This window comes from Artibeus jamaicensis, unplaced genomic scaffold (genome assembly GCF_021234435.1).
Source record: "Artibeus jamaicensis isolate MK-2021 breed Jamaican fruit bat unplaced genomic scaffold, CSHL_Jam_final contig_332, whole genome shotgun sequence".
Lineage (NCBI taxonomy): Eukaryota > Metazoa > Chordata > Mammalia > Chiroptera > Phyllostomidae > Artibeus > Artibeus jamaicensis.
This window is the reverse complement of record NW_026521788.1, coordinates 7,540,103-7,555,297: the sequence shown is the minus strand read 5'-3', so window position 1 is coordinate 7,555,297 and position 15,195 is coordinate 7,540,103. Positions and strand designations below refer to the sequence as shown.

The 15,195-nt window shown below is 36.1% G+C and overlaps 1 protein-coding gene across 3 annotated transcripts in view; it reads right to left on the bottom strand.

The window, feature by feature from the left end:
- PRKG1 (protein kinase cGMP-dependent 1) overlaps positions 1 to 15,195 on the bottom strand; it is a 1,343,317-nt gene that overhangs the window by 154,072 nt on the left and 1,174,050 nt on the right. For all 3 annotated transcript variants that reach the window (XM_053663936.1, XM_053663935.1, XM_053663934.1), the window contains exon 8: positions 3,882 to 3,947. In XM_053663936.1, coding sequence (XP_053519911.1) covers positions 3,882 to 3,947 — 66 coding nt within the window. The remainder of the gene's footprint in view (positions 1 to 3,881; positions 3,948 to 15,195) is intronic.

The following is a 15,195-nucleotide window of genomic DNA, read 5'->3' as shown; positions in this document are numbered from 1 at the left end:
TTTCACTTAGCATAATGTTCTCCAGGTCCATCCATGCTGTCGGAAAGGGTGAAATTTTTCTTTTTTATAGCTGAGTAGTATTCCATTGTGTAAATGTCCCATAGTTGTTTTATCCACTCATCTACTGATGGACACTTGGGCTGCTTCCATATCTTGACAATTGTAAATAACATTGCAACAAACATAGAGGAACTTAAGTTCTTTTGAATTCGTGTTTTGAGTTTCTTCACATATGTTCCCAGAAGTGGAATCACTGGGTCAAAAGGCAGATTCCTTTTTAATTTTGAATTATTATCTCATTTTTTTCAGATAGGAAAACTAAGACTTAGATTTTAAGTAACTTGCCCATATCATCATCAAATGGTGCAGTCAGGATTCAAGTCCTGGGCTTTGTCAAAGCCTATGCATTCCCCACTGTACACTGTACATGACAGGTTTGAGAACAGAGCAAATTCTGACGAGGCAAAAGCAAGTGTGTGAGCTGCTTAATACTTCTACATCTCTCAGTGAACAAAAATGGAGAAGCTAGACTAGATGACCCACAAAATCTCATCCAATTTGATTCTTTGTGATTTGATTAATCTGGGCTATACCATTTACCATGAAATCTATCACATTGTTAAACTTCTACAGGTTTCCTTTTCCTCTTCTGTAAAGTATCTTAGACACTTTCTAGGAGTGTTCCATGTGTGGAGATTCATAAGTTATAAAGGACTATAAAGACATGAACTGATATCATCACCCATTCACCCCCAGTCACGTGGCAAACCCCCAGGCCCATTCTCTCTCCTCTCTCAAAGATTTTCTTGTTTATTATTTACAGGGAAGATTAAGACCATCCAGTATCCATAACTTTCCTTATCTACATCTCTATAAAATTTTTACTTCTCTTTTTTTGCTATATTAAGAAAATTAAAAAAATAAAGATATATTCTCCAAGTGACCTCTCCCATTTGGCCACACTTTCTTCTCCTGTGGCCCCACTTCAAGCAAATATTCCCTGTAGTATTTCACTTGTTTCATCCTCCTGGATGCTGTGGACACCCAACATAAGGAAACTCTCTGAGACCCTGCTAATGCCTCATGCTCCCTCCCTCTTTCTCGCCTTCTTCAAGCACATTTCTTGAAGGAAAAAACCATTTAGTCTCAGTGCTCACTTTAGTCTCAGTGCTCACTTCCTTAATGCCCACTCACTCTGTAATTTGGACTTCATTCCATTTTATTTATTTAAAAAATTCACTATATTAAATTGTATATTTTACACTATTGAATTTATTGGGGTGACACTGGCTAATAAAACTACATGTTTCGGGTGTACAATTATATATCACCTGTATATTGCATTGTATGTCACCACCCCAAGTCAAGTCTCCTTCCATCACCACTGATGCCACTCTGCATTCTCATGACTTTATTAAAACTCTTCTCCCAGCTGTTTAGTAACCTGAGTGTCTTTTGGCTTCTCACTTGAATTTAACACTGTTGGATTTTATTCCTTTTCTTTTAAAATCTTCTTAGCTTCTGAGGTTTCCTACACTGATGTGATTGTTAACATCTGTTTTATTTACTGTTTTATATTATTTATCTTCTTACGTGAAAATTTTCCCAAATTCTAAACCTGCTTCTTTTATCTTCTCTATTTTTTTCCATGTAATTTCATCTACTCTAATGGCCTCAACTGTTCATTCCATGTAAGCAATTTTAAGTTAATTTTAAGTTAACTCTAACAAGTTTTTGTCCCACATTTTGCACTTCCTGTAGGGCATCTGTTCCTGAGTGTACAACTTGTATGTCAAATTCATTATATTTCTAGTGGAATACCTGTGCCTCTCAAACTGATTCCTCTTCCATATTCCTTCTAGACCCTCTCAATCATGACTATGACCCGAATTTTCCCCTTGCCCTTCACATTCAGTCAAGTGTTAAGCCCTCTGATTTTACCTCTTCATTCTCAGGCATTCCTCCTATGAATGGTCTCATGATCACCACTTGGATTGATAGCTTCTTCACCAAATATCCTGTCCTTAACTTCTCCCTCTAATTCATCTTATGCAGCATTCTCAGATTAGCCTACCAAATACAATGTTATAGTGACATTATTTTGCTGCATATAATTGTCAGTCACCCTTATCTCAATATTCAATGTTCTTGGTGAACCAGCCCCAATATATCCATGGACTTATTTGTCCCAATACCTCCCCCAACTACCTTTACACAGCCTCACTCTAGCCAGTCGAAATGGCTCATAGTTCCTTTGTGAGCATTGCATATGCTGTTCACTCTATTTACATTGCCTCTCCTACACTTCCAGGTCTACCTAGTAATACCATTTTTCCATGAAGACTTTTCTGATTCTCCTCAGAAGTAGTCACCCCCTTTTCCATACTCCCAGGAATGTGTACCCTGACCCTTTTTATTTTTATTTTTAAAAATATTTTATTTATCTTTAGAGGGGAAGGGAAGGAGAGAGGGAGAGAAACATCAATGTATGGTTGCCTTTCGTGCGTCCCCTCCTGGGAACTGGCCTGCAGGGAACTGGTCCGCAACCCAGGTATGTGCCCTGACTGGGAATCGAACCGCGATTGTCTGGTTCGCAGGCCCGCGCTCAATCCACTGAGCTACACCAGCCAGGGCACCCTGACCCTTTTTACATCCTTGTCTGCATGGTGATTATTTATGTATACACCACAAAACTGTACCAGAAGCTAACCCCTGAACCAGGATCTATGCTGCTCCACTGATGCTTCCCAGGGCCCCTAACAATGCCTTGTACAGAGTAAATCCTCAGTAAAATGTTAGCTGAATGAAAGAATGAATGACCGGGAAATTCCTCTTTCTGGGAATCAGATAAAGCATATCTACCTCAGAGATGTTTCTGGATATAACTATCATTCTGCAGCTCTGCCCCTGCTCTGTTGCAAGAGATCCAACACAGAGGGACTTCCAAGTGTGAGATTTGCTAATCGAGTGGGTTCCCTCTTTACTTATACCCCTCTGAGCTCAGCATTCACTTCCAACATTTTGGGTTGATCACATCTGTTTCATTTTGCACTGAAACTCACAGCCTATTCCTATCATGTAAAAATGGATGTTTTACAGTTCTCCTTCTTGGGTCAGGCAGTTGGTTTTTCTGATAAAATTACCAATGAACACTGAAATAATGAAAAATCTGGTGTACTGCTTCCAGATAGTGAACATGTTTTCAAATCATGCTCTTGTTGGGTCAACAGTCTGATATTTGCAGTTTAACCTATAAAGCACTCGTGTAATGGGTAATGGGAACAGCAAGCCCAAATAGAGAGAATGAACAGGGACAGGCATCTTGGGACAAGTTTACAATGGTCCTAAATATATGCCTATGGCTAGAATTGATGCTCTTTCCAAAACTGTCTTTCTAAAATGTTTCTATTATAGGAGTCTGGGGATGGAAGAAAAGATGAGCTAACTAAACCATGATCAAAGAATAGTCCATTTTCTGATAATACTAATATTAACTATTATTGTTGTTGTTATTCTAAAAATGTACACAAACCACTAGCACTGCTTAAGTACCTTCTTACTGAGACAGAGTTGGACACATGGCTTTCCTGGCGTGTTCCCAGTGACCCTCACAATGTAGCTGGAATGCTGCATTTTCCCCGGTGTACAACTGTGCTCACCGAGGTGACGCGCACATGGTTAAGTACCTTGGTGAAGACCCCAAGTGGCAGACCTGGCTACTTTCAAGAATAATAGGAAATGAGAATCAAATATAGAAGTCATTGTAAAATAAAGAGATATAAAACACACATTAACAGCTCCATAAAATGGTGTCTGACTCCCAGAACTACGGTATGTCGCTCGTGTGCATGGGCACCGTGCGTCACAGGCAATGTACTCACTCTCTGTCGATCACGAGACAGGTCACGGCTTCAGCAGCAATTACGTTGGCTGTTCTCACATCTTCCCTGTATAAAAATAGAAAGAAATGGAAGTAAAATAACTTTTAATATCAAAGAACAGTGTGCATTGTGATTAATTCAGGAAACATACTAACTTATGTACAATCTTCTGATTTATTCATTTCTAGGTTCAAGCTTTGTTTGTCTTTCAAATGTCTTTGCCCTGAGGAACTGCCTTAATCTTGTCATGAATCACACAAATCTTACAGATAGAATTAAGTAGTTCCAATCTCTAAAATTTCACTGGTACAAGCAAAACAAAACTTTATATCATCACTCCCTATGTTTTGGGGGGAATTAATGAATTAACTGGATAATGATAAAGACAGTCCCGAACATGGACAGATGAAAATCTTTAAAGGACCTGAAGATATATCCTGGAAATGGAGACTTCAATTCCTGTGTGCAGAAATTTATCACTATAACCTGGAGAACAATTGACCTCTTTCAATTATTTCCCTACTTTAGAGACCATGTTTTCATGAGGCTAATCTTTTGGCGACTTTTACACAGTTAGCCATCTCCACCAAAGATCTTCAAGAGTATTTGATAAATCATAGTCACACTGACTCATATTTGTATATAGTGTCTGTGTAGAATCTATTAAGTCATCATTGGAGGGATATTTATTAACCTTGTAAGCCTTTAAAAGTCTGCCCTGATATCTATGTCTTATCCAGTGGTCAGAGGTGGATTTAGTAAATTAGCATTCACATGTCATTTTGAGCTACTAAAAATTTAATGGTACCAAAGTCACGAAAACATGAAGCTGTACTTGAAAATGTACTCTTTCCTATAAAATTAAAAGGTCTAACTTAGTATAATTAATGATAAATATGTTTGAAATACATTACAGAGATATGTACCTAAAAAATAATATAGTATTAACACATTCTAAAAAGCATAATTAAAGCATCACGTGTCTCTAATGACAGAATATACAAATAAGTCTAAATAATAAAGATATTCCCAGTGAATTGTTATTTTTTTAAAAATACACTAAGTTCCACATATCATTCTGCACTCTGTGTTTTCCACTGACCTTTTTTCTTTTATTGCTGCTACATCACTATTGCTTTTTAGTATCTACTTCATATTTAGTATTTGGTAAAGCAAATTTTCTCCTACTAAAAGTTTTTATAGAAATATTTGGATGATTTTCTTAAACATTTCTATTTCATACAGACTTAAAATAATTTTTCTCCTCCTAAAGAAATCCACATTGGGACTCTGGTAGAGTTTTATTGACATTTGTACATTGATTTCAGAAAAAGGACTTGGTGGTTAGATTAATTTCCATACAATAACATGGCATGACTCTCCACTTGTTCAGATTTAGTTGTTTTCTTTTATCCTTAAATAAGATTTTTCTATCTTTTTCACTTGGATCCTGATATTTAAAAACAGTATTCTTCATTGTTTTATATAATTAGTTTCTCTTACAAGTGGCATTCCTTTCCCATTTCTGTTTCTTACTGGGAAAGTAAAAAAGTATTGCTTATTGTATATTTTTAATCTGCCTACCATACTAAGCTCTCTTGTAATTTTACAATTTTTATTGTCATCTCCACAACTCTCAGTATCAGCCTTCCAGTGCCCCCCTCACTTTCTCCACCTTCCAGCCAAACTGGCCTGCCTTCCATTCCTGAACATCTCATCTCCCCTAACCTGCCTCTCTGAGCCTAGCAATCTGACCCCAACCTCCTGCCTGGCTCACCCCACCCCTGCTTATCCTTTAGACCTCAGTCCACGGGTCCCTCCCTCAGGGATACCATCTAAATTAACCTGAGCAGGTTTCCTCTATGTACTGCTTCATCCAATGACCTACCACTATTTATAATTTATACAATTATTTGTTTAATGACCCCATGTTCCTCCAACTAAACCACAGGAAGGCAGGTTCCAAGGCTAGATTTGCTCCCCATTTTATCCTGAAGGTCTGGAACATAGGAGGCGCTCAGGAGGTGCTGGGTACCAGTCATGGCCCTCAGGTGGTACAGCAGAGCTCAGGCTTTAACTCTTAAACAAGTCACACCGTCTTGGTTTTAGAAGAGAAGCTACAGGCTATGGGAAAGCCTCACCTTCCTCGTCTGTAAAAATGGGGGTGGTAAGAATGCCCACCCACTCTGTGGCATGATTATGAGATAATCAGAGATTTGTCTATCACGGTGTCGTGCACACAGTGAGCAACGTGTTCTGCGGTGACTTCTAATGCTTCTCACCAGCAATACTGTCATGTCTGTCCTCGGGGAGCACTGTGTGTTATGAAGCATTTCTACCCCAAAACAGCGTGGCTTTTCTTTTTGCTCCACAGAAGTAGACAGTATATTTTCAACTCCATTATCACTTCCTGGGTGGGAATTTTTGGTGAAGTGGAAACAAGTAGCACATGTCTGTAATACCCATCCGTCTTTCTTAAATTGTGTGAATGTCTTGTTTCTAAAAAGGTGGCTTATGGCAGCATAAATTATAAAAAAACTGCTGCCAGTATAAAAAACAAAAACAAAAACAAACTATCACAGTTTTATAGAGAACATCACATTAAGTCTAACTTTCCCTAAAACATATTTACATCTTCAAAATTTAGAAAGTGCTTACAGTCTTTCAGAATATAATATATACAAAACAATGCTTCCTTTTGGTAATAATTTCTGTACATATACATTTTAAAAATAATTTCATTACCAGTTTTTAATATTTTAAAATTTCATCATATTATCTGGCCAGAAATGGATATACTTTGAAAAGATTAATGCAATTTTCTTGCAACAAAAAATACATTGATATTTTAAAATGTAAGTGGGAAAAAAATCAAAGATCAGAAGAGTGACATAGTCAAAAAATTTTTTAAATATTTTAAAAAGGAAAATTTGTAAGTTATAGCCTAATATCAGGCTTAGCACCTAGTATAGTGACATATATCCAAATAGAACAGATGCATAACATAGGGGAAATAATATATGAAAAAGGAGAATTTAGTATGTATCAAGAACTACATTAAACAATTCACACAAATATCAGTTCATGCATTTAACAGAAGGTGGGCATTCACTCTCAGATTTACTCTGGGGGATAAAGGTTAGGTAACATACCCAAAGTCAGACATAGCTAGTGAGTTGCAGCCCTGGAATTTGAAAAAAGATCTGGCTGGCTCCAAAGTCCATGTTTTTTTCCACAGCAGTCCACTGTTGATACACTCTGCTGTCTCACTTTAATTGCATAACAGTTCCAAATTAATTTTAATGCAAAATAACTTCTGAGTAGTAAGTAGTCCTATCTCTCTGTCAATCATTATAAAAATATATTTAACTGTTAATAAAAATAGCAATGGTATATTAATGACTGCCCAATTACAAAGCTAATTCAATAAACCATTTTGGTTTCCAAACTATTAGAATTCCTATCCATTGCTGTCTTCTAGCCCTGTTATGTTGCTTTATAATAATGCTACATAAAAATCACAAATCATTCAATGCCAAGTTTATTTAATGCCAAACTCCTGTTGCCATTATGTTGTCATTGTATCTCTACTATAAAAGTGCTTAATGCCATTCTGCCATTCTATGAGGTGTCTAAAAGCTATCCCTGTATACTCAGAGAGCCTGCTCCTATGAAAGACCATATACTAGTTCACCTAGTATCAGCACATACTAGTCCCCTACAGTATGTGGGGCAATAGAAATTTCTAATGAGAGAATACTACTCATATAAGCTGACAATACTGAGACTTACTGTGTATACTTATTTTCTTTATAGATCAAAGGACCACGGCAAAAGCAAGTATCATTTGGATTCAGATATAAAGCATTGCATACTCATATATACAAAGGTCCTAATAACTCCACATTGTTATTGAACTTCTCTCTCTTCATATGTAGCTATTATGATACTAGTTTCCCACAAAACATCTGCCAAGCTAGTAGGGTTTCATGTAATATGGGTTTAGACATAGGAAAAGAGATGAAAAAGGGACATGATGTCATTTTAAAAAATGGACTTTTCAATTTCAGTTTTTGGCAGATCAAGGTATTTGATAACTTCTAATAGACAAATATACAAGACTGAAAAACACAATGAGAATGAGATAGTTTTATAATGAGTTACAAGACAATGTACAATATGTTTAATTAAAACCTTTCCCTAAACACATAATGCCTCTGAACACTCGGCACACCTCTTTATAGCCAGTAAATGTCCATGTACCTATATAACCATCCAGGCCTAGCATGCACATTGTCTTTAAAAATAAAGTCTCCTATTCATCAACTTCTGTACCAGTATTAGTTGATTTCAGCATAGCAATTAATAAGCATGTACTACAGCAGAAGTATCTACTGTTCGGCAGGTAAACAGACATTTCACAAAGTTGCTATTGATTAATGAATAATTACTGTCAAAGCTATGCAGTTTAGCACTGGTCACTCTTAAAGCATTTTTGGTGGAGTTAGACATTCCTTTCAATGAAACCATAGAACAACAGAAATATCCAAAATATTTGCAAATAATAGTTTTCTGTGCACTGACTCTGATATCCTTTGAACTTCATCACTGGAATCTTCATCATCGCTGTATCCCAAAGTAGAATCACTGTCGGTATCTGAATAATCCATAGCAAGGCTTTAACATTGACGCTTCTTATCCTAAAGCAGTTCTCTTGTGCCTCATGGCCAGTAGAGAACTCAGTGGTTGATTGATATCTCAGGGGAAGACGGAGTGCAGGAGGCCAAAGTAGACTGCAGTTCATGCAGAGTTTCTGTTTGAGTCAGGGCTCTCCCTTGCAGCTGTAGAGCAATGTGACTGTCATAAACAGTCTCAGCATTCCCTTGGTGCCAGCCTTCTGGCACTACTCCAACTGCCTAGGAATTTAAGATAATCCATAGGCCAGGGTCCTTCTTTCCCAGTCAAATGCAACAGCTTGATGTTCACAGTTAAGTCTGGACCACATAGGACAAAATAAAGCCTTTTCATCTCAAAATTAAAGGCAATCTTACTATAACAAGTAGGATATTTAAAATTAATATGCTATGACAAGCATCAAAAGGCCACTTAGAGTGAAATTATACTTTGAATCAATTAGGTACTAGAATTGTAGAATTTATGGCAAATTCGATTGCGGAATTTGTAAGTCTGGTCCCAGAGCAGATAAGCGTTCTTGAAGAGTAAGTTGTTTCAGGCCATTCACCAACCTACTTTTTATTTAGTCATAAAGTTATTCTAATAGAACACATATGCAAAGTGCGAACTGAATTAATGCATGCAAATGAGTATGTGTCTTCTAACCAAGCTTGGCATGGAGTAAGCAACAAATAAATGATAGCTCATCACTGTGGTCCTCATCGTCGTCATTGTCGTCGTCATCATCATCACCATCATCATCATCACCATCATCATCATTTTCAGATCCTCTTAACACCCAGGAAACATGTGACCCTTTTCATATACTTCTCTCATGAAACCTTCTTCCCCAAGTTTCTGTAATAATATCAGTCTCCCAATTCATTTCTGACACCACTTTCTCGATTCATTTTCTTGACCCCTCTTCCCTAGTTCACTGAAATCTAGGTATTTCTCCAAAATTCTCCTTTTGGCCTTCTTTTATATTGCTTTTATTTTTCTTATTAGGGAAATCCCACATAATCCGATGGCATCAACTATGATATTTATACTAATGATTTCTAAGTCTCAACCTCTAACATTTACCTCTCTCCTACCAGACATCCCTGTCTGGAAGTTGCACTGCAACCTCTAATTTAATCCTAACTCATTGTCTCTTAACTTCTAAACCAGTTTTCTCTGTGGGTTCCCCTATCTCGGCAAATGACACCATCATTCCTGCATTCACCTAGGTTCAAAAGATTAGATGCATTTTCTACTTTTCTCTCTCCACCACTGCATGTGTTTGATCATACCGGCTCAATCTTTGCCTTTTCTCTTACTCATACATCCATGTTTCTTTTGCATTTCCACAGCCACTGTTCTGGGCTGTCACCGTCTCTGCCCTGGAATGCTACCCTGGCCTAATTACTGATCTCACGGCCTCCACTCCTTCCTTTTCTAATCCACATCTCACTTGCACATTTTCAAATATAAATCTAGCCATGCAAACTCTTTGCATGAGAGCTTTCAAAAGAAACATTCAAAAGAGAAAAGTTGCTACCCTTTCATTGAGAGTTTGAGGTCCTCTCCTATCTGACATGTCACCTTTTCAGGCATTATATGGACTTTACAGACTATCCCCTACTGCAGTTTGGACAAATCGGTGTATCTTTAAAATATGCCAGCTGACACCTCCATGCCCGTGCACATGCAGATGACTCCTTCAACAACCTTCAACTCCAATTCAAATGTTCATACAAATTTCCATGAACTCTCAAGAGCATATTTACTTATTTCTAACACCTTTTTCTATTTTTATTTTTTGTCCTTGTTCTGTTTTGTTTTCTTTCAATAGCATTTTTTAAAGAAAAAAATCCCACAAAATGTCTACATTTAATCGCAGAATTAGCTAGTTTAAAAAGAGTGAGAGTGAGAAATAGAAAAATATTGTAATACCAGATGCCAAGAGATAACTAAGGTTAATCCTTTAAATACTTCATTATTCTTAAGTATTCACATGTATCATGGATATAATTAATAAGTCAACAATTATTTTAAAACATGCTTACTGACAGCTATTATATTTGAAAGCCAGAACCCTGAGGTCTAGAGACAGATGTTAAATCAGTATGCAGATGTATACTTGAAAATACTGATCCAGCTGCATGCAGCCAGAGATCCATTAGGGAGCACCTGTAATGGCAATTCAGAGGTCAGTAAATCTTCCTGAGGATATTCAAAACTAAGCCCTGAAGGATGAATAATTTAGGTTAGCAAAAGGAGTCACAAGATGCATTTGCTAGGAAGGAAGTACAACATACACAGTATCCCTGAGGTAGAAAACAGCTTATTGTAAAACAAGAAGGTTGGGATTCAGGGATTGAGGACAAGAAGGCAAAGACCAGGAGATGCCACAGAGGAAGACAGGGCCACATCATCTGAGTGCTTGCAGGCTCCTCAAATATTTATTGTAAAAAAGGATTGTCTAAGCAAGCCATTTTTCCTTACCACTTAGACTCTTAAGGATTAGTTGAAAAGCTTATACTCAATTTGAGAAACAACTCATATGCCAAAATAAAATAAAGCATCAAGAAAATAATTTTAGATAAATGATTTTAAAACACTGGTGGCCTTCTCATTTTTTTAAAATAAATGTTACTATACAACCATTTGTATATTAAAAAACATATATAAGCAGAGAATATAATCTCTGCCCTTTAAAATCTTCCAATTTACAATATAGGAGTAATGAAAAAGCAAATGCATAAAAAACAATGTATTATCAAACATATTAAAAATATCAACTCATGATTTACATAGAATTGAGTGCAGAACTACTTGCTGGAGTTTACCCACGGCAGTCTCTTGTTTCTCATTACTAATATGGACTCATAAAGTGACCTTAAAGACAATTATTCTCTGAGCAGAATAATTATAAGTGCTATGTATATATAAATTAACTCCAAAGTTTTTTTTCTTGGTAGCATTGGTGAATATTTCCATATACACCAATATGGAAAGTATCAGTCCACTTGCTGAGAGAATTCAAGTCTTCTTGGATGCATACCCATGGAACATCACAATAAGTAAAAAGAGAGTAATGAATTTCGAAGGAGTCAATTTGCACTTTTATCACATTCTCTTGCTACACTGGTGATATGATGAAATTTTTATGTGACATATGAACTTCACATTCTCTGGCATGCTTCAAGGACATAAACATGACATTCATTAGGTTGAACCAAATAAAATCGCCATTTTTTTCAGGTTAAAAATGACCATTTATTGGCAATTTCATTTGGTTCAGTCTAATACATGGAATTAGTAAAAGCGAACAGGGAGAGAAAAGCAATTGCGTAAAGACACCATTTCTTTCTGCAGTGCTCCCTCTGGGACACTAGCTTAACAGAGATTCAACAGTTCTCCATACTGCTTCCCAATTCCACATTTCAATGCACTCATTCCTCTGAATGGTGATGTGATTGATGGCTTTTGCTCGTCTACCTAGTCACTAAAGATCATTCTCTTTATATTCCATCATAATTAGCATAAAAAAACAACACTGAAGAAATTCTGAATCCTCATTTTATTGTGAGGGATGTTGTTATTGTTAGAGTATGAATGGTATTTACTCTGTGCTCTTGCTTCAAACATTAAACTCTTTGCAAAGTTTCCAAATGTAAAGACTGTTCCCCCGGAGTATATTCTATGAAGAGAAGGACATACTATTCTCATTTATTCTGTTATTTTATTAGTTGTTTGGAAGTACATATTTAAATATTATAATGCCATTCTTAGGGGCCCATTTGGTCTTTCTCTAAATGATTTAGAGATATTTTAAGATAAAAAAGAAAACTAATGTTATTCTATTGTAATGTTAAAAATCAAACCTGGAGTACAACATAAAAGATAACCAGTTCATTTACTAAAATCAATATTCACTTTCCTCTTAATTCTATGTTTCCCCGTCTCTGATCCATACTCCATGAAATAATCTGAATTAAGATAAACCTGGTGGCTTGTTTTACTGTTCAGAGAGTCTTCATGTAATTTTGTAATGTAACTGGCCAAAAAAGTTTGAATTGTAGGAGAAGGGGAAGTTAATAAATAGATACATTATTTCGTGGGTGTCTGGTGGGTCATGAGGACTTTAAAGAAAAAAATAATGCATTGATCTTTTGCTTTTTCTTTGGTCTACATTTCACAGAGCTGAATATTTATTCTTCAACTACTTCTATCTTTAAAATAGAGAAAAAAGCAGCATGTTGGAATGATGACTGGAATTGATGTACTAGTAAACCTCAGTGATGCGTATCTGAAATGAATGTTAAGCTGCATGGTCACGTATTTCAAAGGTTAGCCAAAGTGTCTTCAGGCCAGGAGGATGTTCTCTCCCGTAAAGGTTGATAGGACACATGTCAGAGGAGCGTCTTCTAGTTCTTGTTCTATTACCAACTTAGTGCATGACCTTGAGAAAATGCCCAACCCTCTGTTTAATTTCTTTGCATGTGAAATGGTGACTGAAATCTCTGCTCTATTGTCCTCTATAATTAGAATTTTAGCAACGTGGACACTTAAATTTTTTTAACTGATTGATTTTAGAGAGAGAAAGGAAGAGAGAGAAACATTGACTTGTTGTTCCACTTTATGCGTTCACTGGTTGAATCTTGTATGTGCCCTGACCAGGGATTGAATCTGCAACCTTGACAAATAAGAATGACACTCTAACCAACTGAGCTACCCATTTGGGGCCCACATGAACACTTTTTGAAAGTTGTAATTACTGAGGTTTTCAATGCTTCTGAGACAATTTGTACTGAATCCAAGCATATTTCTTTAGATATAAAAAGATATTGTAAGCCTGTAACTGTGATGAATATGTAAGTGGCATATCATGGCACTGATTGTCATATTCATATTTTTAATCTGTGACATAAAATAAATTATCACATAGAAGTCAGACATGTTCATTTGAAATAATATATTCTCATAATCAGATGTCCAGAACAATGTAAAGATGTCTATAAAACTCCCCTGACTGGTGTGGCTCACTGGTTGAGTGCTGGCCTGCAAAGCAAAGGGTTGTCGGTTTGATTCCCAGTCAGGGCACATGCCTGGGTTACAGACCGGTTCCCCAGTGGGGGGAGCACAAGAGGAAACCCCACTTTGATGTTTTTCTTCCTCCTTCCCTTTCTTTAAAAAAATTAATGAATAAAATTTTTTTAAATGTCTGTAAAACCATATTTTGATAATTAAAATTTAGATTTTAATTGGGCTATTTTTAGGAAAGAGAAATATCCAGAATTTTAAATAGACTTAAACTGTAAAAGATGTATTTTTCATTGTTACTTGCTCATCAAATATTTCCTATTTTGCATTAGTTGAATAAATACATTGTTTTTGTGATTTTAGAACTCAGTGCATCTAATATTCTATCTTCATGGTTATGTATACACAAAGCAAATTTGAATAAAGAGTGCTAAAACCAAATCATTGCATATAATATAAACTCCTACAGTTGTTGTTAGTTAGAGAAAGTAAACAGCGATTGGACAAACTAAATATGTCAATGAATTTTTACCAAGAACTTTAGCATACTAGACATACCCTGTGTGTCCTGTCCCTATGTTTCTTTAAATTATACATGGTTTTAAGTAATTTTAAAATATTGTAAGTTTTTATATATAAATGTTTTAAAGCTAATTTCTTTAATATGTAAAGAGTTTCTATAAGTCAATAAAATATTTTTAAAACATCTCACTTAAAAAATCAGTGAATACTAAGAACAGTTCACAGACAATGAAAAAATGGTTTTGAAACATGAAAATATGTCCCATTTCACAGTGAGAGAAGTGCAAAGGTATGTAGAAATATAATCTAGTACACCCTTTGCAGATAATTCAGCTTTGTGCAACAACTGAGCACTATTTGTTAAAATTGTCTTGCAGTTATTTATCCTACATACCTGCTCACATTTCTGGAAAGTAATGACATTAAAAGAATATGACTACATCATATACAAGGTTGAAAACATGTACTAACAAAGTTTGAAATGTAACTATCAATGTGGGATTGATAAAATAAAAATTTGTACAAAAATACATGGTACTGTTAAAGTACATTAAAATAATGAAAGAAAACCTATATGTACTTGATCTCCAGGATACCTTCAGTGGGAAGACCATGGAGCAAGCCCATGAGTGCGTGCTCTCATTTAAGTAAAATACACATACAAACTAATGAATATACATAAAAATGTATGGCTATCTTTGGGATGCATTAGAAAAAATAATTATCCTCAGGATGAGAATGTGTGATTAAAGGTCAGACGAAGTTTTTTAAGTTCATATTATGCACTTGAATTACCTGTCATAAAATAAATATTGTTGAAGTAAATACTATATATGTAGTAATAGAAATTGACTCTTACAAACAATTTGTGGGTAGAGTGGTTGGTTGTTGACGTCATTTACTCTCCTAAAAGGTCTCTTCTGTGTTGACTGCATGCCAGCTGCTGTCTGCCCCTGGGCCACCCGTTTACCCTTGCCCCTGAGCCGTCCCCAGCTAGCAGGACTAGAGCCAACTTACACTGGCCTAGTCTGACTACACTGAAGACATACCAGCCTGGCAGGCAGAGCACGTAAAAACCAATGGCACA